The sequence below is a fragment of the Gymnoscopelus braueri genome, assembly GCF_963280865.1.
Source record: "Gymnoscopelus braueri genome assembly, chromosome: 6".
Taxonomy (NCBI): Eukaryota; Metazoa; Chordata; class Actinopteri; order Myctophiformes; family Myctophidae; genus Gymnoscopelus; species Gymnoscopelus braueri.
The window spans coordinates 12,371,413-12,395,202 of NC_137607.1; the positions used below are offsets into that span (position 1 = coordinate 12,371,413).

The window sequence follows — 23,790 nt, forward strand, 5'->3', positions numbered from 1 at the left end:
GCGTGCGTGCGTGCGTGCGTGCGTGCGTGCGTGCGTGCGTGCGTGCGAAAACCAATGAATGATTGACAGAGGCAGATTGCATGTTTTAACTTAATGATATATATTGAAACTTTTCATACAAAATTTACATAATAATACATCAACAAATACAAACACTATTATGTACAAAAGAGATGGGAAATGTTTATTTTTATCCCCTTTTGGTCTCCTGGTAGATATAATTTTTAAAGAAACCAGTGTTACACATAATTTAATGGATGGGGTCAAGGCATTCCACATTTTGGTGGCAGAGCTGCAGAATGAGAATTTCCCCATGTTTGTTCTATACCAGATCATGGTCGCTCCCTCTAGTGTGGTGGCTGACTTTGGAGAAGTAGTTAGACGTGTGTGAGGGTATTGAGGGCAATGCCTCTCTGACGATCTCTCTGACATCTATTCACGCTTTTTCATCTTCATTGTCCTCAGACCTCATCCTCTCTCTGAGGGACTGTCTAGGCTTGTTACAGTTATTACATCATCACCTGATTGCAATCATTTACCCTTCATCTGTATAAAAACAGCTTGATGAAATGAACAGAAACTATAACACGCAAGTTAGGAGCCATGTAAGTTAGGAGCCATGTAAGTTAGGAGCCATGTAAGTTAGGAGCCATGCAAGTTAGGAGCCATGTAAGTTAGGAGCCATGTAAGTTAGGAGCCATGTAAGTTAGGAGCCATGTAAGTTAGGAGCCATGTAAGTTAGGAGCCATGCAAGTTAGGAGCCATGCAAGTTAGGAGCCATGTAAGTTAGGAGCCATGTAAGTTAGGAGCCATGTAAGTTAGGAGCCATGTAAGTTAGGAGCCATGACATGCCATGCAAGTTAGGATGATTTATAAAAGGGCACCAGCCGACTCTTACCAGATCACCTGATACATACACACACACACACACACACACACACACACACACACACACACACACACACACACACACACACACACACACACACACACACACACACACACACACACACACACACACACACACACACACACACACACACACGCGCTAAGTTTGAAGTCGGACGCTCTTTTAACCTCAACCAACCTGGCATCCCTTATTAGGGGCATTTTCTGTAGAGCAGCAACAGTAGAGCAAACAAAACAAAAAAACAAAAACATTTGCTGATTTTACAAGCTCAACGCATCACAATTGTTGTTCTGAAATGACAGAAATGTCATTTTTTATTTATAGGTTAAAATTCCCCAAAACACTAAATTAAATCTATTCTAATCTAATCCAATTAAAACTATTTGTATGTAATTAATCGTCAACTAAAACGTCCTGATGGTGACAGACCTAGGCCTGTGTTCAAAGGCCTTGTTGTGTGCTTTTGGTTTTGCTCATAATATCATACAGTATGTTGTTATTTTCCCTCTGCTATTATACACTCATTGGCAGGATCTGAGAACAAAAGCGCTCGCCTCTAATTATGGAAATAGTTTAGCCTGCTTTGAGGCAGACATAAAAGGACATTTATTGTGCGTTGCGTGCCAACGTGCCCCTGTCATGTAACAGTGTATTTTCCTAAATATGAAGCTGTGACAATGCAGCTTGTTTGGCTGTGATAAAAAGCATTTATTGGGCTCATTAGAGAAGTTGTTAGCCAAAAGACAAAACTCGAAGAAACAAATAGTCCTCGACACGTTGGAGCATTAGCAATATTAGTGCTTTATGGTACGATAGCAACACTTAAAGCGGCACTACTGTATGTAACTTTTTAAGGAATCTTTTCTGTCCAATCTTTATGGTAGAGTATGTTAATACAATATAGCCTATACAATTGGGGTGGTTGCAATTTGTCTCGCTGCTCTTCTATTGAAACATTTAGATCCTGTGTCTAGGTGAGACATGACCTTTGACATGACAGTATATCTCTGCTGTCCGGCAGGAACCAGCTAACTCCAAAAGGTTCATTTTTCAGGAAATGAAAAAAACACAGAACAAAAGTGGAGTTAGGAGGTTTTGTTCATCATTGATAAGAACAGCTAAATGGACCTCCAAGCTCACAATGAGGTTGGAGGTCAAAAGGGGGTGGAGCCTGCAGTCAGCAAAACCAGCTAACTCCTAGACCCTCCAGAAAAACGCGGGCAAAAATCCTTGATTATGCGGGTTAAAACTCTTGATTATGTGGGCTAAAATCCTTGATTTTGTGATGAAATATGCGGGTTTTTTTGCAATTTTATGTGGTGAAATTGCGGGAAGTTGCGAAATATGCGGAAAGCTGTGAAATATGCGGAAAGCTGTGAAATATGCGGGAAATATGTGATGCGAAGCGCATATTATGCGATGCGATGCGATGCGCATATTATGCGATGTGGCCTTTTTGAAAAGACGTTCCCCCCCCATAATAATGCGCCATTTTGCTGATTATGCGGTAAATTCTGCGATCGCATAATCGCATTTTTCTGGAGGGTCTAAACTCCACCCCCCTTTGCTGGAGTTGGCTGGTTTAGCAGAAAGTTTGAGGATCCAATAGAGTTAGCTGGTTTTGTCAGAAGCACTTTTTAACCATATAAATGAACCCTTAAGTTGTTTTAGTGAAGTATATAGACATTTGCCATGCTATTCTGACAGTGAGTAAAAATGGCCTATAGGAAATTCTGCTACCCGTTAGACCCACTGTTGTAATATTACAACATTTCAATTAAACCTTACGAAAACTATTTTTTTTAAAAAACATTATATTTCCCTCTCCAAAGTACTCCTAAAACACCATCTGAAAGGTTGATTATTTTTTTTTGTAAGTAGAAATATATCCGGGTCTTGCAGGGTTAATTAGTTCAATATTTTTTTTACCAACAGGCAGACGTAAAGGGTGTTCAATAGCACTGATTTATGGGGAAAAAATGCAAAAGCGGTAAAAAAATGTAGTTAGCTGGTTCCTGCCGGACAGCAACGATATGCAATGTGGCCCTCTGGAGTGATTATGGAAATATAGTGGCCCTCTCCATCATCAAAGTTGCCCACCCGTGGTCTACATGCACAGATGAGTTGCTTTAGAGAAGCTACCCGTGGACTGTGAGATTCAGGGCAACACCAAAGACAAGAAACAAAGACAGATGCGTACATTTAATATAACATTTACAATCAAATAACACAATAAGGCCCTTCAACGTACATTGTGTTTGACTGGTGCATGAAGGAGTGCTTCAGTCTAGCATTATTAAATCATGGAACTCTGTATCTCCTGTGTAATGGAAATAATTTCTATTCACTGCTCAGAGCATGGCTGGGGTCAGAGACAGTCTTAACCCACTAAGACCGGGAACGCATCTGTGTAACCACTTTAACTATTATTTTATACTTTGGGCTATTCAAAAATAGCAGATATACAAGCTCATAGCGCGGCACCGAGTGATGCGCTGTATGCGAGCTTTTAGATCTATTTTTGAATAATCGTAAAAATGTGTGCAAATCTTAGAATGTATATTTATTTTTAAAGCGGACATTTTTAACTCAAATCTTTGCTTCTGGGGGTCCCTGGAACAACGTATTTTGAGATGGGGGTCCGTGGCCAAATACATATCATTTTGGGGGCCCTTGACATGAAAAAGGGAACCACTGATATTATAGCAACATACGTTTTTTCAAAAAACTGTTCGGATTTAGAAGACATTTGTAGAATCCCCAGAAGCAAAGATTTGAGTTACAAATGTTCGCTTTAAAATATATATATTCAAAGATTTACACAAATATTCACGACTTTTCAGAAAATGGCAGATCTACAAGCTCATAGCGTGGCACTCAGAGCCGCGCTGTGAGCTTGTATATCTGCTATTTTTGAATAGCCAAAGAAATCTAAAATGACACAGATGCGTTGCCGGTCTTAATGGATTAATATGTTATTATTGTAGGCTGGTTCATAGAGTTTCTCAAGTGAATGGCTCACAATCTTATGAGCAGATTTTTCAGTTGGTGAAACAGTTTTGACTTTCAAGTATGGTGGGCAAACAGCGTACCATCTTGTATTACAATAGAACACTCGTAATCACATAAATAAAAAGTTCAAAAGATCTGTTTACTCATTCCTAAGGCGGCGGTGAAAATAAATTTAGTTTTTGCAGACACATTCATCGTGGTCTTTCAAGGATAACAGATGGTCTGTCATTACACCCAAGTATTTGTAGGAAAATACCTGTTTATTTCTTTCCTCCATTATGGATAGAAAATAGCAGCTTCATAAGAATGTGTCTCTTAAGTCTTCTTTGTATAATGAGGACCAAGTCATGAGTGTCAAGAGCATTATTATCATTCCACTCAACCACTTTATTCACATCATCATGCTCAAGGCCTACTTAACAGAGCTGTAGCATCAGAATAATTTACAACGTATTGATTTGGTGTATCTGTACGCCAATCGTTGGTATAAAGAGTGAAGTGCAAAGCTGAACTCACACGACCCGGGGGGTGGGCGCCAACATCAGTGGTGATGGCAGATGAAATGCTTCTGTTCGTCTTTGCAATGTGCACTCTGTTAGGGAGAAAATAAAGATATCAATGAGTCAAGAATGGAATCAGTTCCAGCTGGGTTACTTTCAACACCAGAATGTTTGATCGTATCGCGTAGGCTGACGAAAAGGGGAAAAAATGGAAAGAGTGGCCTTGTATAGACGAGTTTCCTCGGCCATACCCCCCATTTGCTCATTTGGGGGCCCTTTTGCACACAATATCCTGTTTACAAGCTTTACCGATATGTTATGCCCCGGTGTGGTTAGAATAGTAGCCTGTGTTTTCTAACAATGCCAGTAAAATGGGAACACTCATCCAGCCATCTGGTATAAGGGAAGGTGTTGCGGTGATTCCCCCACCCATGTAAATGTTGCACCCTGGGAGGTAAACATTTGCACAATGGCCCAAAATAACACACACACAAAAGTGTTGGTACCTCATGGAATGAATGGTGGTGGGTGGTAACCGTCTCTGGAGAGGTGGTCTTTAAACAAATTAAAACTGAACTAAAAAGATAAAGAACACTCGACTCCAGACAAAAAAAAGCAGAAGCCATGGCACTTGTTGAGACTGTGAGAAGAAGAGAAAAAAAAATGTATATATATTTTTTTTGTATTGAAATGCCCATTTGCTATATTTTTGTATGTAATTGCTTATTGCCATGTTATGTAAAATGCCAATTTATTGTAAACCCTGGATATTTTCGAACAAAGTATATAAAACATTTAAGCCATGCAAACCCTGAAAGGCGCAGAGGCATACCAGTATCTCTCTACAGTGACAAAGTCGGTTGTGTGTTCAAATATAAATATAATGAACATTTTGAAGGCGAGTGTCAAACCAAGTCAGTGTATTCACAAGTCATGGGTCGGGCATCGGGCACAATGCGTGGGTGGGTGGTAAACGGAGGCAGGAGGCGTGGAGGAGACCGCAGGCTACCATTGTGTAGTCGGACCAGTCCAGGGCCCTTTTATTTAGCCCACATGCTCTGGTTGATGAGTTTGTCCAGGAAAAGGTTATAGAGTTGTGTTCTAAATGTCTCGGTTATTGTTACATCATCAACATGAATAAATGGAACCTATCTGCCACGGACTGTTTGCTCCTGAAAATGCCCTGCAGCGTCCAATCTGGAACTGACAGGAACCATAATTAACGTGACCTACTACTGTATGCCCACTGCATCAGTTATCTCTGTTCATATTATGCTGTTGTTGGGTTTGTCTAAATGTTTAGAAACAACAGTCTCTTCTGTACCACAGCCCTGCTTAATAAGCAAATAATTGGCAAAACACTATAAGGTTGTATTGAAAAATGTACATTAAAGGTAGGGTAAGTGATTTACTTTGGTTAAAATAAGTGTTGAATAGCTCTATATTCTGATAGTACTCATTGCTATAGTGTTTGTTCAGTAAAAGGAGTCTCCCACGTCTCTCTACCTCTTTGTTGAACAGAAAATGCTCTCTCCTGATTGGCTTAAATGTTGTCACCTACCTGAAAATGTACTATATTCTGTTTACTAAAGAGCTGTAGAGACCCTTGTGACCGAATAAATGCTCTGTAGCAATGCTTACTATCAGAATATAGTACTTTAACCTTTTAAACAAAAAATTTATAAATAACAAAAAATATCACTTACCCTACCTTTTAATATATATTTCTTTTATAAATAATGTATTTCCCCCCCTTAAAACATTGAAAATGTAGTTTTCATTGTCATACCGATATAGATGAACTTAAAGTATACTACGTTAGTTCCCTTGATCCAAGCCGGAAAACAAATCGATTGATTGGTCATTAAAATATACACTGTATGCTCTGGGCCCTAATCTCTCAAGAACAGATTCTGCTCTGCGTTTGAATCTGTCGGGGGGGTTCGTCATATCGTGTACGCACTGGCCTACAAGTGGGCGTGCCTTCAGATCAGGAAGCAGGCCGCGCTTTACCCAATCAAATGTAGTGGGCGGGATTTACGTGTCAGCCGATCCTTCCCCACTGGAAACAAACCAAAACTCATTTAACAATAGCGTCCTCGGAGCAGACAAAACCACTGAAAGTTAGTAACATTTCAACTTGCTCTTTCATCATAGAAACAAGTGGGCTTATAACCAAAACGATCCATGTTCTCTGGGAGAAGTGGTGTTAGTGTTCCGTGTAGAAATATTGTTAGTGGGAATGAAAATATAGTCGCACCACCGGAAGTGAAAGGCTGAAGGCAGACCAAAACCCTGGTTTCCTTGCGCACGTGTGCTACGTCGACCTCCTCCCAGAGCCAAGTGAGATAGTCAAAAACAGCAGAGGGCTGTTTTTCCTTTTCATTTGGCGATGGGTTCCCAGATTGCTGCTAGCCTGACAGCGCGTTGCGGTTTCGAGTCCCGTTCTCGAGAACCTTTGCTGCGTGTCTCTCTCCCCGTCTCTCTCTCCCTCTATCTGTCCATCTTCATTTAAAGAACTATCAATAAAGGCAGAAAAGACCAAAACAAATATTTAAAAAAATATATATATAGTTCTGAAAGTGCACCAGTCTGACCACATGGGATATACAATACAATGCAGCCCAACACTTGGGACCAACTGTCTATAGAGTTTTGTCTTTGAGATGTTGAAGATGTACTTTTTTTTAACACACACAAGCAGTGGTGTAAAGTAACTAAGTACATTTACTCAAGTACTGTACTTAAGTACAATGTTGAGGTATTTTTTACTTTACTTGAGTATTTCCAATTTTGAATACTTTTTACTTCTACTTCTACTTACTTCTACAATTATTTGAAAACTTTAGTTACTAGTTACTTTGTAGATTTTGAATATTATTACAAAACACACATTAACCACTTCAGCCTATATACATTTCAGCCATTTGAAAATAGCTGATCTACAAGCTCACAATGCGTCGCGAATCGCGATGTGATGCATTGTGAGCTTGTAGATCTGCTATTTTCAAAAGACTTGCATTTTATACATTTAAACACTTGTGAAATCTGCATAATGAGTACTTTCTACTTTTGGTACTTTAAGTACATTTTGATACCAATACTTTTGTATTGGTAAAAACATGTAGTACTTTTTTTCCACCACTGCACGCAACCATATGAACCATATATTAGCGTCCCTATTCTGCTGGCAAATATAGCAGATCTACAAGCTCACAGCGCTTCTACATCGGCTATTTTCGGGCAAAGAAATGTGGTGTAGAGGGGAGGGGGGGAAAGGAGCGGACACTAACTAACTACGGGGTTTAAACCATTGCCTCCGGGAACACACACTGTCATTTTAGATCTTTATAGCTATGAGCATTGTGTTATACCATGGGCTATTCAAAAACAGCTGATCTACAAGCTTGTAGATCTGCTATTTATTTATTTTTCATTGTGAAAATTGGTGCAAATCTTTGCATATAAGAGCAAATGTTTAACTCAAATCTTTGCTTCTGGGGATTCTACAAATGTCTTCTAAAAAAATCCTAACAGTTTTATTTTTATTCTGTTTTACTTATGTTGCTATAATATCAGTGGTTCTCAAACTTTTTTCATATCAAGGACCCCCAAAAATGATATGTATTTGTCTGTGGACCCCCATCTCAAAAAACATTTTGTTCCAGCAAAAAATTGAGTCAAAAATGTATATTCAAAGATTTGCACATATTTTCACGATGTTTTAAAAAGAAATAGCAGATCTACAAGCTCGTAGCGCGGCACTCGGTGCCGCGCTACGAGCTTGTAGATCTGCTATTTTTTTTAATAGCCCAATAAATCTGAAAATGACACACAGTATACGTTCCCGGTCTTAATGGGTTAAGTGGTTAAAGCACTATTTTATACGTACTGTGGGCTATTTTCCACAAAGCGGCCGGTTGAATGCACACATCAGTGTGTGACAGTTATGCACTGAGCTGTAAAACTCCACAGTAGAGAGAGTTTGAAAATGTAATGAAAATGCACCCAGGGGTGAAATGAACACTGAGGGCTTTTACAGTGGGGGGCACCTTACCTTTCTCTCTCTCTCTCTCTCTCTCTCTCTCTCTCTCTCCCTGTGCGGTGCAGGTGGTCCAGGTGGTCCGGGCCGTGGATAAGGACCAAGGTGGACAGAACATTCCGGTTCACTTCAGCATCCCTCCTGAGTCCAGCTCTGCCCTCAATCTGACCATCAGAGAAAGTGGAGGTATGCTGTACTGTACTTGCTGTACACCTAATTACACTCAGTGGTGTAAAGTGACTAAGTACATTTACTCAAGTGCTGTACTTAAGTTCAATTTTGAGGAATTTGTTTTACTTTACTGGAGTATTTCCAATTTTCAGTACTTTTACTTCTACTCCACTACATCGCAGAGGCAAATATTGTACTTTTACTCCACTACAACAACTTGAACACTGTAGTTACTAGTACTAGTTACTTTGTAGATTTAGATTATTATTGCAAAACATATATTAACCACTTCAGCCCCTATATATATATTTCGGCCATTTGAACATAACCGATCTACAAGCTCACAACGCGTCGCGCTGCAACACATTTTGAGCATGTAGATCGGCTATTTTCAAAAGATTAGTCCACCTTTTATACATTTGAAAACGTGTGAAATGGGGCATTCTGCACAATGAGTACTTTCTACTTTTGGTACTTTAAATGCATTTTGAAACCAATACTTTTGTACTTTTACTAAGTAAATTTTGAATTCCGGACTTTTATACTTGTAACAAGAGTATTTCTACTTTGAAGTATTGATACTTTTACTTAAGTAACACATGTGAGTACTTTTTCCACCACTGATTACACTGTAAAACAGTGTTTCTCAACCTGTGGTGGATATTGCAAGTGCAGCCCCCAAATAATTAACAAAACACTAAGATAATGATAATCTAACAAAAAAAAACATGTATCAAAAAGTCATGGTATTTTTTAATCTTGAAAAATTAGTTTTCGTTGCGATACCGATAAGGAACCTGGAGTATACGACGTCAGTTCCTCTGATCCAAGCTGCAACACAGTCGATTGATTGATCATTCCACTGAGTAAACACCACGCCTTCAAACAATGAATCAGTTGGGCTGTATTTATTGAATGAAAGGAAACAATTAATGCATGCCATGGATACGATGAATAGCTGTGGAAGGAATGAAGGATGGCTGGAGGGTGGTTAGGCTGAGGAGGAGGAGAAGAAGGGAGCAGGGATGTATTAGTAGGCAGTGGTGTAAAGTAACTAAGTACATTTACTCAAGTACTGTACTTATAAGTAAAATTTTGAGGTACTTTTACTTTACTGGAGTATTTCCAATTGTCTGTACTTTTACTTCTACTCCACTACATCTCAGAGGCAAATATTGTACTTTTACTCCACTACAATTATTTGAAAACTTTAGTTGCTAGTTACTTTGCAGGTATAAATTATTACATTATAAAACATACATTAACCACTTTAGCCCTATTTTATACCTAGGCTATTTGAAAATAGCAGATCTACAAGCTCGCGATGCGACGCGTTGTGAGCTTGTAGATCTGCTATTTTCAAACATTTTATCACTTTTACTTTTGGTACCTTAAGTTAATTTTGATACCAATACGTTTGTACTTTTACTCAAGAAAATGTTTAATTCAGGACTTTTACTTGTAACAGAGTACTTCTATACTGCAGTATACTTTTATTTAAGTAAAACATTTGAGTACTTTTTCCACCACTGTTAGTAGGGGAGGTGGGGGAGGAGGCATGAGGGGCATAAAGGGATGGAGGGGCCACTAGTGGTCAGATGGCTACTAGTTATATTGTATTAACTCTTTGACTGCCAATGACGAGATTTCTCGTCACATTTTGCTACGGCTCAGACTGCCAATGACGAGAATGACGCCATTTTGTGTTTTCAGTGTTTTTTACGCTAGATGGCGCTGTTCGCTAACCTATGAGTCACCATTTGACTCCCAGTGAGGCAAAGCAGCAGCAAATCACGTGATCGTGAGAAAAACCAGCCACGTTCACTTCCATGTTAATGGATTTGGAAAAATAGCTTTTTCTCTGCTTTCTGTTGCTTTTTGGCAAAAAAAACCAACCTACATTCAACTGCCAAAAACTATGGAATGGATGATCGTGACAGCACGCTTTCCCCCCGATTCTACGAGACTCAGATACGTCTTTTAAAGGGATCGGGGGATCGATCATACTGGAGATAAATATTCTATGATTTTTCAAAGGTTAGTGAAAATCGCTGGCAGTGGCTTAGCAGACGATGTTTTATTTCTGTCAGTCAAAGAGTTAACATACTCTACCTCACAGATTAATTTAAGTCCCAAATCACAGCTTTTAACATGATTTAACTGGATTTTACTGTGTAGCTCCTTTTGAATCACATTTTTTTTTGTTTTGCTCCAACCAACCAGAGTGCAGTGGGCGTCGCTTCCAAATGTTGTGACGTCAGGGCTCTCTCTCAATGCTGCACATTGGGGGAGGAGGAGGGGCATGGGGCGGGGCGGGGGCTGACGGACAGATTGGTGAACCAATGGGATCTCACAGAAATTTTCTCCGGAGATTTTGAACCCGCCCCCTCTAGACCAGATATCAGACACGCTATTCACCTGTTTCCTAGGCTTTCCACTTCCTGTGTGTTTTCCACTTCCTGTCGATTTGATCCAATGAAATCCAATGAAACTGGTCAGATGACTAATGATATCCAATGAAATCCGACAGGAAGTGGAAAACACACAGCCTAGGAAAATAGGTGAATAGGGCAGCCTAATCAGAATGTGACAGCTCTGTGGGAACCGTCTTGTTTCTGTTGATGCCTCGTTTGTGTTATGGATGAATTAATTGATTTGTTCATTATTTATTCATTCATTATAATTGTTTGTGTGTTTTGGGCCCCATCGTCAAGGTGTGACCGCCAGCCTGGTGCTCCAGTCGTCCCTGGAGCCCCTCGGGGGCGCGTCCCCCTCCCTGCTCACCCTCTACGTCCCCGTGGTGCTGAGGGACGGCGCCTCGGGCCTCACCAACACCGGCACGGTCACCGTGACGATCTGCCCCTGCCAGAGCGGCGGCATGCAGACGGAGGACAGGGGGCGCCAGAGGGACAAGGGCTGGGAGAGGCACGCGGTGTGCCTGCCGCTGCCGTCCGCCTCGCCGTCGCTCATCTTCAGCATGGTCACCGTGCTGGCCCTGCTGGCCTGTGTCACCACACTGCTGGGTAAAGAAACCTCACAATGTCAAAACAACTGTTACTTCTCAGGATTCAAATGAGAAAATTGCAAAAGTAGCAGATCTACAAGCTCGAAACGCGGCGCGAAGCGACGCGTTTCGAGCTTGTAGATCTGCTACTTTTGATGCTTTTTTGTGATGCTGTAGTATGATCAAACTGGGCGTTAATTCTTTGCCTGCTAAGGTGCAGCCTGCCAGGGACGAGAAAGACACGTTTTTTTCCTCACACAGAACCAGGACATAACGTGATCCAAACATTTACTGCTCCATTGACTTGCTGTTTAAAGTATCTGGGAAAAAAGCCTGTATCTCGGCTCCTGTATTTTTGGAGAAACATACTATTTTTTAACGGCGTGTAACAAGCGAACGGGAGGTCGCCGTGACCTTTTTGAGTGGTGCCAGCCACTCCTACACTTGACCGTGGGTGTGTGTCTGTCCGTCCGTCCGTCCGTACGTTTGAGCACGGCCTCAACAGCTGCAGCTGATTGCAACACAAAGATGCAACCAGTTACACTAATTAACTCATCACAGGCACCACTCTCGTCACACTGGGTGTGATTTTTTTTTTCTTTTTTTCACGGAAGCACAGTGAAACCCTCCGTGATTAGCAACCATCAGGGGATCGCTCATACTGGAGATAAATATTCTGTGAACTGAAGATGAGAGGTTTCTGTGCGACAGCAACGATATTCTGTTTTTGAGTGGCGGTGGTAGGGCTGCCGCCATCATCTTGATGATTGTCATAACAAATGCGATCAATGATTTAATTGTATTTTCTGGCATTGAACATATGAACATATATACTGTACATAAATAATACATCGCTCAGAGCAGATATGACATATTCTTAAATACAAAGACTTACTGAAAATTATAGAGAAAAAAATGACTGACAGTACCAATTAACTAAATAAATAATGTACTATTGTCAAATTTGGCAAAATCCTTGATAATGTTCCTTATAAATCCTTTTATTTATTTTCTTCTTCAAAAATACTGAAAATAGCTCATCTTCATGTGATGTGTTGTGAGCAGTTCTGCTATTTTCAATACTTTTTAAAAACATATTTCAGAGGCTGTATGAACATTTTGAAAGTTTTTGCCCTAAATGCCCAAAATAGGGACGCCTGGTTGAACGTGTTTAAAAGAGCCTGGATGATGTGGAAATAATGATGGTTCATTTCATCCTGCTGTTTTTACACAGATGAATGGAGACCGTAATGCAAAATAATTGCAATCAGGCAATGATGATAATAATTATGATAATTGGAACAGGCCTAGACCATTGGTTGTCAACATAGGGTTCGGGGGGGAACAATATCAAACAATAAGCAATGCTGTGAATGGGGAATAGGAGGCCATAGGCCATATAGCCGACTGACAGCCGGTTACAGCTGAGGCGTGCAAGACATCTGTGTCCTGCATGAACTAACGCTGTGCTTCATTTATGCGGCCTGCCATGTTTTTTTTTATTACTATAGACTGTAAAAAGAAATGGACAAAGTTATGCCCATAGACTCTACAGGCCGTAAATGAAGCCTATTTTTCAGCAATTAAAAAATCCGCCATCGCGTCATATCCTATGCACATGGAAATGAATGCTATTGGTTGGGACCAGAGAGGGTGTGGGGAATGAATGCTATTGGTTGTGTAGCGTGTCAATCAAATCGTCTAAGGTAGCCACTCCCCTTCTACAGCATACCCTACTTTATCATCAATTTTAAAATAAATGGGACCATAATTTACCAAAACGCATATCATGATGATTGAAAGTAGACTTTAAACTAGCGACTGGAAGCATATAGTATTTATGACAATGTTTATTAAGGTAAGAAAATCAAGTGTAAAGTTTGGCAAAAACCCATCCGCTTGCATTGACAGTTAATTCTTCTGACACCAGCAGGGGTGAAACAGCAAAACTACAGGCCATTCATATGAACTGTCACCAGACAATTGGACTCGAGTCATAGTGACTCGACTCGAGTCTGACTCGAGTCGCATATTTGACGACTTGCGACTCGACTCGGACTTTGAATGTAAAGACTTGCGACTCGACTCGGACTTGGAAGGTAAAAGACCAACGAGACTTGAGACTCGACTCCGACTTGCTAGCCAATGACTCCCGACTCGACTCGACTCGAGACAAGATGACTCGTGACTTGTTTGTTTTTTTCCCTGTGAATGATCTGTGTGTGTACTGTGCAAACGCCACCGTCACCCTCAGCGGGGTTATTTTGATTCTATGACGGCTGCCGTCCAGTTATCATCAGTGCCAGTGTTGCCAGATTTTCTGTGAGCAAAAACAAGCAACCAGGTCTAGGAAAACCAGCCCAAAACCAGCCCAAAAGAAGCGAGTCAAGCGACTATGGGCCACATGAGCACTCTAACATATACATCAGCTATTTGAAAATAGCAGATCTACAAGCTCACAACGCGTCGCGTTGTGAGCAGCTTGTAGATCGGCTATTTTCAAATAAAATCTTTCGGCGAAATTATAATAAGCAGATCTGGCAACCCTGATCAGTGCGTGCAGAACAGCTGAGGCACTGTGCCGCGGCCACAGCAGCAGGAAAAACAACAATGGCAACAGCAACAGAAGTCCCCAAAGTTATTCAATTTGCCAAGCCAGGAGGAGAAGGAGAGGTGGTGCTGCTCACTGTGCTCAGTACTCACTTTAAATCTAATAATAAATCAACAACAACAGTAGCATCAGCCAGCGAGATATACGTACATGTAAACATGAAAGTCACTCACCACTGTCGAATCAGGATCACACCGATCATGATGTACTGTAGTGAAGTCAAGTGACTGTATACTTTATCCATGGTAACAGCAATAAAGTCTCTCTCTGCGTAATCCATCACTTTCTCACGTCGACACTTTTCCATTTGTCCGCAGGTTTAATAACTTTAACTTCACTAAATCACTCCCACCAAACTTGAATTCCTTCCTTCTTTTTTTCCACCATAAGTTTAAGTTTCTCTCTGCTATATATAAACTTAAAGAGATGCCTTTATTCCACTGTGTTGTAGCCTCTTTTTCTTTTTCTTTTTTTTTACCAAGGACCCCTTTGCAAAACAACAAACACACGTGTAGGTCCTACAGGGTTGCCAGATCTGCTTATCATTTCCCTGCAAGATTTTATTTGAGAATAGCAGATCTACAAGCTCACAACGCGTCGCATTCTACAAGCTCACAACGTGTCGCAATGCGACGCGTTGTGAGCTTGTAGATCTACTAGTATTTTCAAATAGCTGATGTATGTGTTAAAGTGCTCATGTGGCCCATAGTCGCTTCTTTTGGGCTGGTTTTTGGCTGGTTTTCCTAGACCTGGTTGCTTGTTTCTTTCACAGAATCTGGCAACTGTAGTAGATGGCTAAACTGTGCCTGATGGAAAATGACATAATATTAAAATACTACAAAACAAACACAGACACGTCAAGATTATAGGCCTAATAGGCCTATAGATAAATGCCATTAATGTATTTCCTTTCCTGCATCATTTCACCCACAGTTTATCCAATATTCATTCATAATTATAGTTATAGCAAAAGTAATGTCCTTGAAGTTTGTTGTTTGTTACCTTTGACTTTGTTTAATGTTTACATGAGCACTTGCTCTAACTTTGTTTACAAAACAATACACTTGAAAACTACTCAGAAAGGCAGTGCCAGTTTGAGCCAAAATGTTAAAAAGTAAACAATTTTGTATCAAACATGCCATTTCTTTAGTGTAATTTAGCCTTTCTCTAGTTCTAACTAAATGATCAGACATGTAATGTTGTAATGGATAAATGAACAGCTTTATGCTGGTTTAATTCTTGACTTTAAGATACGGTTTCTCTCTTCAAGATATAAACCTGAGTGATTTGTGGGTGGGCTGGGGAACAATCGTCAATCGTAGTGAGGGACTTGACACAACCTTGTGACTTGACTTGTGACTCGGCTTGACTTGCCCACAACAGAAAGACTTGGGACTCGACTTGGACTTGGGACCAAATGACTTGGGACTCGACTTGGGACTCGGACCTGAGGGTTGGATTGACTTGGGACTCGACTTGGACTTGGGACCAAATGACTTGGGACTCGACTTGGACTTGGGACCAAACAACTTGGGACTCGACTTGGACTTGGGACCAAATGACTTGGGACTCGACTTGGACTCGGACCGGAGCGACTTGAACAATTGTCTGACTGTCACTTCCTACACCAATTGGCGGCCCGTGGGCCAAATCCGGCCCGCCGAACGAGCTGGACTGGCCCGCGGAAGAATTCTGAAAAAAATAAAAATAAAAAAAAATGTTTGCATTAAGAAAATATATAAAAAGATTTTGCCACAAATTTTCACGATTTTTCAAACATAGCAGATCTACAAGCTCATAGCGCGGCACTCGGTGCCGCGCTATGAGCTTGTAGATCTGCAATTTTTTAATGGCCAAAGAAATAAAAAATTTACACACAGATGCGTTCCCGGTCTTAATGGGTTAATAGCTTGGGGTGGTCCGGCCCCCGGCCCCCGGCCCCTGGCCCCTTGGGTTTCTGACAATGTGGCCCCCTGAACAATTTAATTGAATAGCCCTGTCCTACACTATATAGACTCAATTTCAAAGGCGGGTGATGGGCCCTTGGTTTTTACCCTGCTGTAGTTTTGAACCTTACGTGGAAAACACATTACAACGTTAAAGAATTACGTGTCCAGAGTCCAGACGAGTAAGACAGTGGGACAGTTAATGTCTAAAAACCTCTCTTTTTGTGTTGTTTATCTGGCCCTCCAGTGGTGTGCGCTCTCTCGCTGTCGCTGCGGCGGCCGAAGCGGGACCCCCACGCCCCGCTGGAGGAGGACGACGTCCGGGAGAACATCATAACGTACGACGACGAGGGGGGAGGGGAGGCGGACACGGCGGCGTTCGACATGGCCACGCTGCAGAGCATGCACCGCGTGCAGCACATGCAGAGAGACAGCCGGAACATGTGAGCCTCATGCTGCTTCAGCCCTGTTAGTGACACGCTTCAGCCCTGTGGCGGTGTGGTGGCGTGTGTGACATGGAGCGTGTCACACACACACACACACGCACACACACACGCACACACACACACACACACACACACACACGCACACGCACACGCACACGCACACGCACACAGACACACACGCTCGCACACGCACACGCACACGCACACGCACACGCACACGCACACGCACACGCACACGCATGTGTGTGTGTGTGTATTACTATTTATTTTTGTTTATGTTTATGGTTTTATGGTTGTTTTAAAACAGATTTTTAGAGATATGTTTACATTAGAAAAAGATTCAGTATGGAGTTAGGATTAGGATTAGGATTACACATTTAGAGATTCGCATTATAGGAGTTGGAATTAGAGATAAACATTGTGCGCCACTATAAGTTGTGCACCGAAAAAATAGCTGACCTATAAGCTCTGTGAGCTTGTAGATCTGCTATTTTTTTTTTTTTTTTTTTATGTGTGTGTGTGTGTGTGTGTGTGTGTGTGTGTGTGTGTGTGTGTGTGTGTGTGTGTGTGTGTGTTTGTGTGTGTGTGTGTGTATGTGTGTGTGTGTGTGTGTGTTTGCGTGTGTGCGCCTGTGTCTGTGTGCGCCTGTGACTGTGTGCGTGTGCGTGTGCGTGTGCGTGTGCGTGTGCGTGTGCGTGTGCGTGTGCGAGCGTGTGTGTCTGTGTGCGTGTGCGTGTGCGTGTGCGTGTGCGTGTGTGTGTGTGTGTGTGTGTGTGTGTGTGTGTGCGTGTGTGTGTGCGTGTGTGTGTGTGTGTGTGTGTGTGTGTGTGTGTATGAGTAGGCCTATGTCTCTCTCTGACTCTGTTCTCTGGGGTCCACACACACAGATGGTACACTCAGCCCAACCCTCCCCGGTCCAGGACCTACAGCTGGAGTCGTAACCCGGCGGGCCGCCCCGTGGGGGGTCCTCTGCCGGAGCCCCAGGCCCGGCCCCCGACCCGGCCCGGCTCCGCTCCGCTCTACGGACGCTTCTGCTACGGCGTGCACACGCTGCCCGTCCTCAGAGACCACGCACACACGCAGCAGGGACCCCTGGAGGCCGGAAGCCTGCAGCTGACCCGGCTGTCCTACGGCGGACCCCCTGTGAGCGGCGCCGCCGCTCACCACAACAACTCCCTGGTCATCCAGAACCAGCACACCCTGGAGTCCGGCGGCGGCGGCGGCATTGGGGGGGTCGTTCGCACGTGTCCCGCCCACGCCGGCCTCCTCCACGGCGGTGGAGTGAACACCGTTCCGGGGGCGCGGCGCGACGCCCCTGCAGACAAAGATGGAGGCGGTGAAGCCAACTCTGACTTGAAGTGGAATCTGGAGGAGGAAGCTGTCAAGGTAAAAATGTGAACAAAAAACGTTGCACACATTTTCACAAATTTTCAAAAAATAGCAGATCTACAAGCTCGTAGCGCGGCACTCGGTGCCGCGCTATGAGCTTGTAGATCTGCTATTTTTTGAATAGCCAAAGGAAGAGCCCGAACAATGACAGATGTTTGGGTCCGATGCTGATCCTGATGTCTCTATCCTAGACCAGTGGTTCTCAAACCTTTTTCATGTCAAGGACGTCCAAATTGACATGTGTTTGGCCCGCGGACCCTCATCTGAAAACCTTTTCTGCCAGGGACCACCTATTCAAAAAATAGCAGATCTACAAGCTCACTGCGGGTCACTTCATGACGCGCTGTGAGCTTGTAGATCTGCTATTTTTGAATAGCCAACAACATAGAAATGGATAAAGTCGTTAAAATAATTGTGATGCTGTATTAACTACTTTAGCTGGGGACCCCCTGGAACCCCCCACCAGCCCCCACACACCCCAAGGACCCCTGTTTGAGAACCAATGTCCCAGACCACAGATTACCCATATTTTTGATCGATATAAAAGCAAAAACATTGAGTTGATTCAAGTTTTTATTTGAGAACATTTTCCTTAGAAAGCAAAAACAAAACCCAATTTTTTGTTGTTGATAGATAACATTTCTTATTAAAGTAGGATACATTAAACTTCAATTTATGAAAAGAACATTTGATTCAGCAATAAACAAGCAAACAAACTAATACACACACAAACTGGACTTTATTTTACTCAGCTGCAGTCAGCTGCATAATTGCCCATAGCGAAAGAAGTCACATAAGGTCAGGGGCTCGGGTAGCACAGTGGTAAAGTATAGAGGCACCCGTCAGCGGGGAGTGTTGGGCGGGAAGAGTAGGACGAAAGCTCTATGTCCTCCCAGCGGGGGCTCCTCAACTGGCAGGTGAGTCAGTAGGAAACAACGGCAGTGGTGGAAAGTAACTAAGTACATTTAAGTACTGCACTTAAGTACAATGATGAGGTATTTGTACTTTACTTGAGTATTTCCAATTTCCAATACTTTTACTTCTACTCCACTACATCTCAGAGGCAAACATTGTACTTTTACTCCACTACATTTATTTGAAAACTTTAGTTGCTAGTTACTTTAGCCTTATTATATACATAGGCTATCTGAAAATAGACGATCTACAAGCTCACAACGCGTCGCATCGCGACGCGTTGTGAGCTTGTAGATCTGCTATTTTCAAATATTTGATACTTTAAGTACATTTTGATGCCAATACTTTTGTACTTTTACTCAAGTAAATTTTTTATTCTGGATTTAGTATTTTTATATTGCAGTATTGGTACTTTTACTTAAGTAAAGAATTTGAGTACTTTTTCCACCACTGAACAACGGTGACAATTCACAGAAACGTGTGTGTGGGGAGGAATCAATCGGCAACTAAATTGGGGAGAAAAAAGTATTTAAAAAGAAAAAAGTTGTGAAATGATGTCAAATAAGGTAGCATTCACACTGATGGCTTAAAAGGAAAACAGGCAGCTTTTAGGTACCGTTTTTTTTTTTACATTAAATCCCATGAGAAATGAGCAAAAGGCGACCACTTTACACGTACAGTACCAGCTGTAGTAGTGTAATATTTTCGGAGCTGCTCACCGGGGTTGATGGACTGTCTCTCTACGCCCCGCTGTCACTTTCTCCCACGGCTGGCAGCACCCCCACAATCAACTACCAGCAGAGTCCCTCCTTTTCTTCTGCCTAACAAAAACTGTATATTAAACCTACTATTACCCAATATAATTATACCGCATTCGCTGTATTCACATTGGAGTTAACCCATTAAGACCGGGGAAAGCGTCCGTGTCATTTTCTTTGGCTATTCAAAAATAGCAGATACAAGCTCATAGCGTAGCACCGAGTGCCGCTTGTAGATCTGCTAATTTTTTTTTAATCGTTAACATTTTGTGCAAATCTTTGAATATATATATTTTTTAAAGCGAACATTTTGTAACTCAAATCTTTGCTTCTGGGGGGTCCCTGCATGAACAAAATATTTTGAGATGGGGGACCGCGGCCAAATACGTCTTGGGGGTCCTTGACATGGAAAAGTTTGAGAACCACTGATATTACAGCAACATACGTTTTTTGAAAAAACTGTTCAATCATTTGTAGAATTCCCAGAAGCAAAGATTTGAGTTACAAATGTTTACTTTAAAAATATATATATATTCAAAGATTTGCACACATTTTCATGATCTTTCCAAAAATAGCAGATCTACAAGCTCATAGCCACGCTATGAGCTTGCATATCTGCAAATTTTTTTAATAGCCAAATAAATCTAAGAATGACACAGATGCGTTCCAGGTCTTAATGGATTAGAGGCATGCATATTAATAGATTGCAATTAATAAACAATTGTGGTCCAGCGGAGCTCAAGGCAGCAGAGCTGTCTGGTGGGGGAGGAGAAACAGCTCCTCTCTGTCAGCCGCTCTATAAAACATCCATACATTTGAGGTGATAAACATGCCATGCAGTTGCTTAGTGTTGATTATTTCCACATAATATACGCCTACTAGTTTAAAAGTGTGTTTTCAACGTTCAGTAAGTTCCATAGTTATAATGCTACTAGTTTAAAAGTGTGTTTTCAACGTTCAGTAAGTTCCATAGTTATAATGCTACTAGTTTAAAACTGTGTTTTCAACTTTCAGAAAGTTCCATAGTTATAATGCTACTAGTTTAAAACTGTGTTTTCAATGTTCAGTAAGAGTTCTATAGAGTTATAATTAGTGTTGATTTTGACAGACATTTTTGATTTAGTTTTAGTCATAGTCTTTTGAATAAAATTCCTTTAGTTTTAGTCAGATTTTAGTCATCTGAAATGTTTTAGTCGACTTAATAACATAATAGTTGACTAAATCTACAGTTGATTTAGTCGACTAAAATGTATGTTGGCGGTGCCTTGATGGCGTCGTAATGGCTGAATTTACACTTGGTTTCATGCTGAAAATAGCAGATCTACAAGCTCACAACGCGCCGCAGCGCGACGCGTTGTGAGCTTGTAGATCTGCTATTTTCAGAGCTCAACCGAACATAAAATGACTTGTCTTTTAGTTCTACTGGATCTCTAGGCCCTCCCTAACATTTTAGTCTAGTTTTTATTTGTTGACGAAATTGTCAATAATTATGTTTAGTCTTAGTTTTAGTCATCATAGCTTAGTTTTTATTTAGATTTTATTTAGTTTTTGTCAGTGAATAAGGGCATTTTTCGTCATAGTTTTAGTCGACGAAACCAACTCTAGTTATAATCCTACTAGTTTAAAACTGTGTTTTCAACGTTCAGTAAGTTCTATAGTTATGTTGAAGACTGTTCCAGTCACTGACATGGTGGCCACCCGGCCCCCTCGCCCCCATCTTCTTTCTTCTTTTTCAGCAGAAAAGACACTCTAGACGGCGGTTTATTTTTCATTTATTTATTTGATAAAAGGCGGTTAGTGTGAACATAGCCTAATGGCCTACATATCCAAACGGATATATGGGTCGCGCTCTAAATGCGAACAGTGTCTCAGCCTAAGCTACTTACAGTAAAGTGCTGTCATCTCCTGGGAATTGCTTCATTCTGTCTTTTTTTTCCCCTTCTTTTCTTCCCCCACAGAAGAACCCAGCAGCAGACCCAGCAGTGAGAGCATCAGCGCCGCCGGTGGCTCTCGTACCCAGCAGCGCCGCCACTCTGGTGTACCGCGACCCCAGCGTCTCGTCCTCCTCCCAGAGCCAGGCCAGCTCCTCCTCCAACAACCACAACCCCCAGGAGGAGGAGAGCGGCGGCGGCGGCGGCCGGCCCGGCTCCTCTCAGACGCAGGTTAGCTCCACCACCGTGGACGACATGGACACCGACTCCTCCGTGCCCTCCGTCGTCTCGGAGAGAAAGGACTCGTCGGCCAGCAGCCAGACTGGAGACGGCGGCGCTGCTGCTAAGCCCCCGCTTTGCTTCAGAGGGGGGGCCGCGGGGGGGGACAGGGACACGTACAGCATCATAGGCTCCTTGAACCAGAGCCGAGGAGGGATTCACGCGAACGGGGCGGCGGGCCCAGGCGGCGGTTCGTCGTACCCGGGCGGAGCGCAGCAGCTCCTCGACATGTACAGACTAGGGAAGAGGGATCAGCCCGCCGGGTCGCAGACGCTGCCCCTGCCGGGGGGCATGCTGGGATACGGAAGGGGCTGGGGGGGAGTGGGGGGGGGACAACAACACGGGGGCGGCGGGGCGTCGTCGGGGCCCGAGAGGCCGGCCGGCGCCAGCTCCCTGCCCCTCCGCATGGAGGACTTCCTCAAGTTCCGCCTGGACCGGGTGACCTTCGACCTGTCGCAGCCGCCCTACGACTCGCTGCAGACTTACGAGTTCGAGGGGCGGGACTCCAGGGCCGAGTCCCTGAGCTCCCTGGAGAGCGAGGAGGGGGAGGGGGAGGGGGAGAAGGGGGAGGGGGAGGAGGGGGGCGGGGAAGGGGGAGGAGCCATGGACGAACTGAACCAGAAGTTCCAGCGGCTGGTGGAGATCATAAAGGAGAGAGAGCGGGAGAAGGAGAAGGAGCGGGAGCAGCAGCCGCCGCGGGAGACGGCGGGGGGCGAGGCCGCCGCACCAGCGGGGGAAGAGGGGGAGGAGGGGGATGGGGGGGATGGGGGGGAGGAGGGGGATGGGGGGGATCGGGGGGAGGAGGCCGCCGCGCCGGGGGCGGGGGGCTGCGGCGGCGAAGAGGAGGAGGAGGAGGAGGAGGAGGCGCACGTCGTCGACGTGTGCAAACAGGAAGACGACTCGCACAGAGAGGAAGACCAGCACAGATGGGATTTCTAGACACCCCCCTTCCCCCCCACAGGGGTCTTTGAGAGGGTTTCAGGGGGTCCCTCCCAGCTGAATTATTGATAGTTAGGTTCCAAATGGGCCCTTTACAAATCTGAGAGTGTACAAATGTAAGGGTCCATTTTGGTTCCATTTGTACACTCTCAGAGTTACTGTACTGTGTGAGGGTCCCGTGGTCTAATGCATACCAAACTGGGGTTCCTTGAAATTAACAAAGTTTGAGATCCCCCCCCCCCCCCTGTTCTAAGACTCTGTATTTTGAGGGGGGGGGTTGAAAAGTTTACTTGAGAAGAGAGGAGGCGGACTGTCTTGAGACTATTGCAGTTTTAACGCCATCGGGGGCCAAACTATGCCTCTTCTTCTGACGGAATCTTTGATGTTTTATTTGTTCTCCCGCACATTGAGACACCAGCCACACGGCGCTGGGCTGGCACAGTACGGTACAATCCCCAGGTTTTGCGAGCGGCGATCAATGCACACCTCGTAAAGTCACCTCCACTGTGCGTATAAAAAAAAGCGTGTGCACGGGGAATCTGTCACTTTCACCCAGTGTTGCTGTAACCAATATTAATAATGCACTTAGCCTTTTTTTTTCCTAAGCTAAAGTTATGAAAAATTCACTTTCTGAAATATTGATTTGCGAGCCCTGAAAGCCGCATTGTCGGAAAAATAGGCCTCGTGAAATATTAAGTGGAATGGTGATATGTAATATTGATAGTTTAATAGGGCACTCTCTCACTCGGAAAACACTCGGATATCTCAAATGCAACTTTTTTACATGTGAATTGGAATTGGTAATGTGAGTCAAATCAACTGTAAAAGGCCACACATGCATATATGCATACGGTACTATAGGCACTGGCACTGCCACAAACGTTCTCAGAATGATTATTATTATTATTATCATCATAGCTCGTATGTTTGCTTTGAG

At 43.1% G+C, this 23,790-nt stretch overlaps 1 protein-coding gene across 1 annotated transcript in view; it reads left to right on the top strand.

The window, feature by feature from the left end:
* Window positions 1-23,790, top strand: part of cdh24a (cadherin 24, type 2a) — a gene marked incomplete at its 3' end in the record, with an annotated part of 105,910 nt that overhangs the window by 55,748 nt on the left and 26,372 nt on the right. The window contains exons 10-14 of the mRNA XM_080430452.1: window positions 8,533-8,650; window positions 11,350-11,658; window positions 16,444-16,639; window positions 17,530-18,028; window positions 21,663-22,449. Of these exons, the coding sequence (XP_080286578.1) occupies window positions 8,533-8,650; window positions 11,350-11,658; window positions 16,444-16,639; window positions 17,530-18,028; window positions 21,663-22,449 (1,909 nt within the window). The remainder of the gene's footprint in view (window positions 1-8,532; window positions 8,651-11,349; window positions 11,659-16,443; window positions 16,640-17,529; window positions 18,029-21,662; window positions 22,450-23,790) is intronic.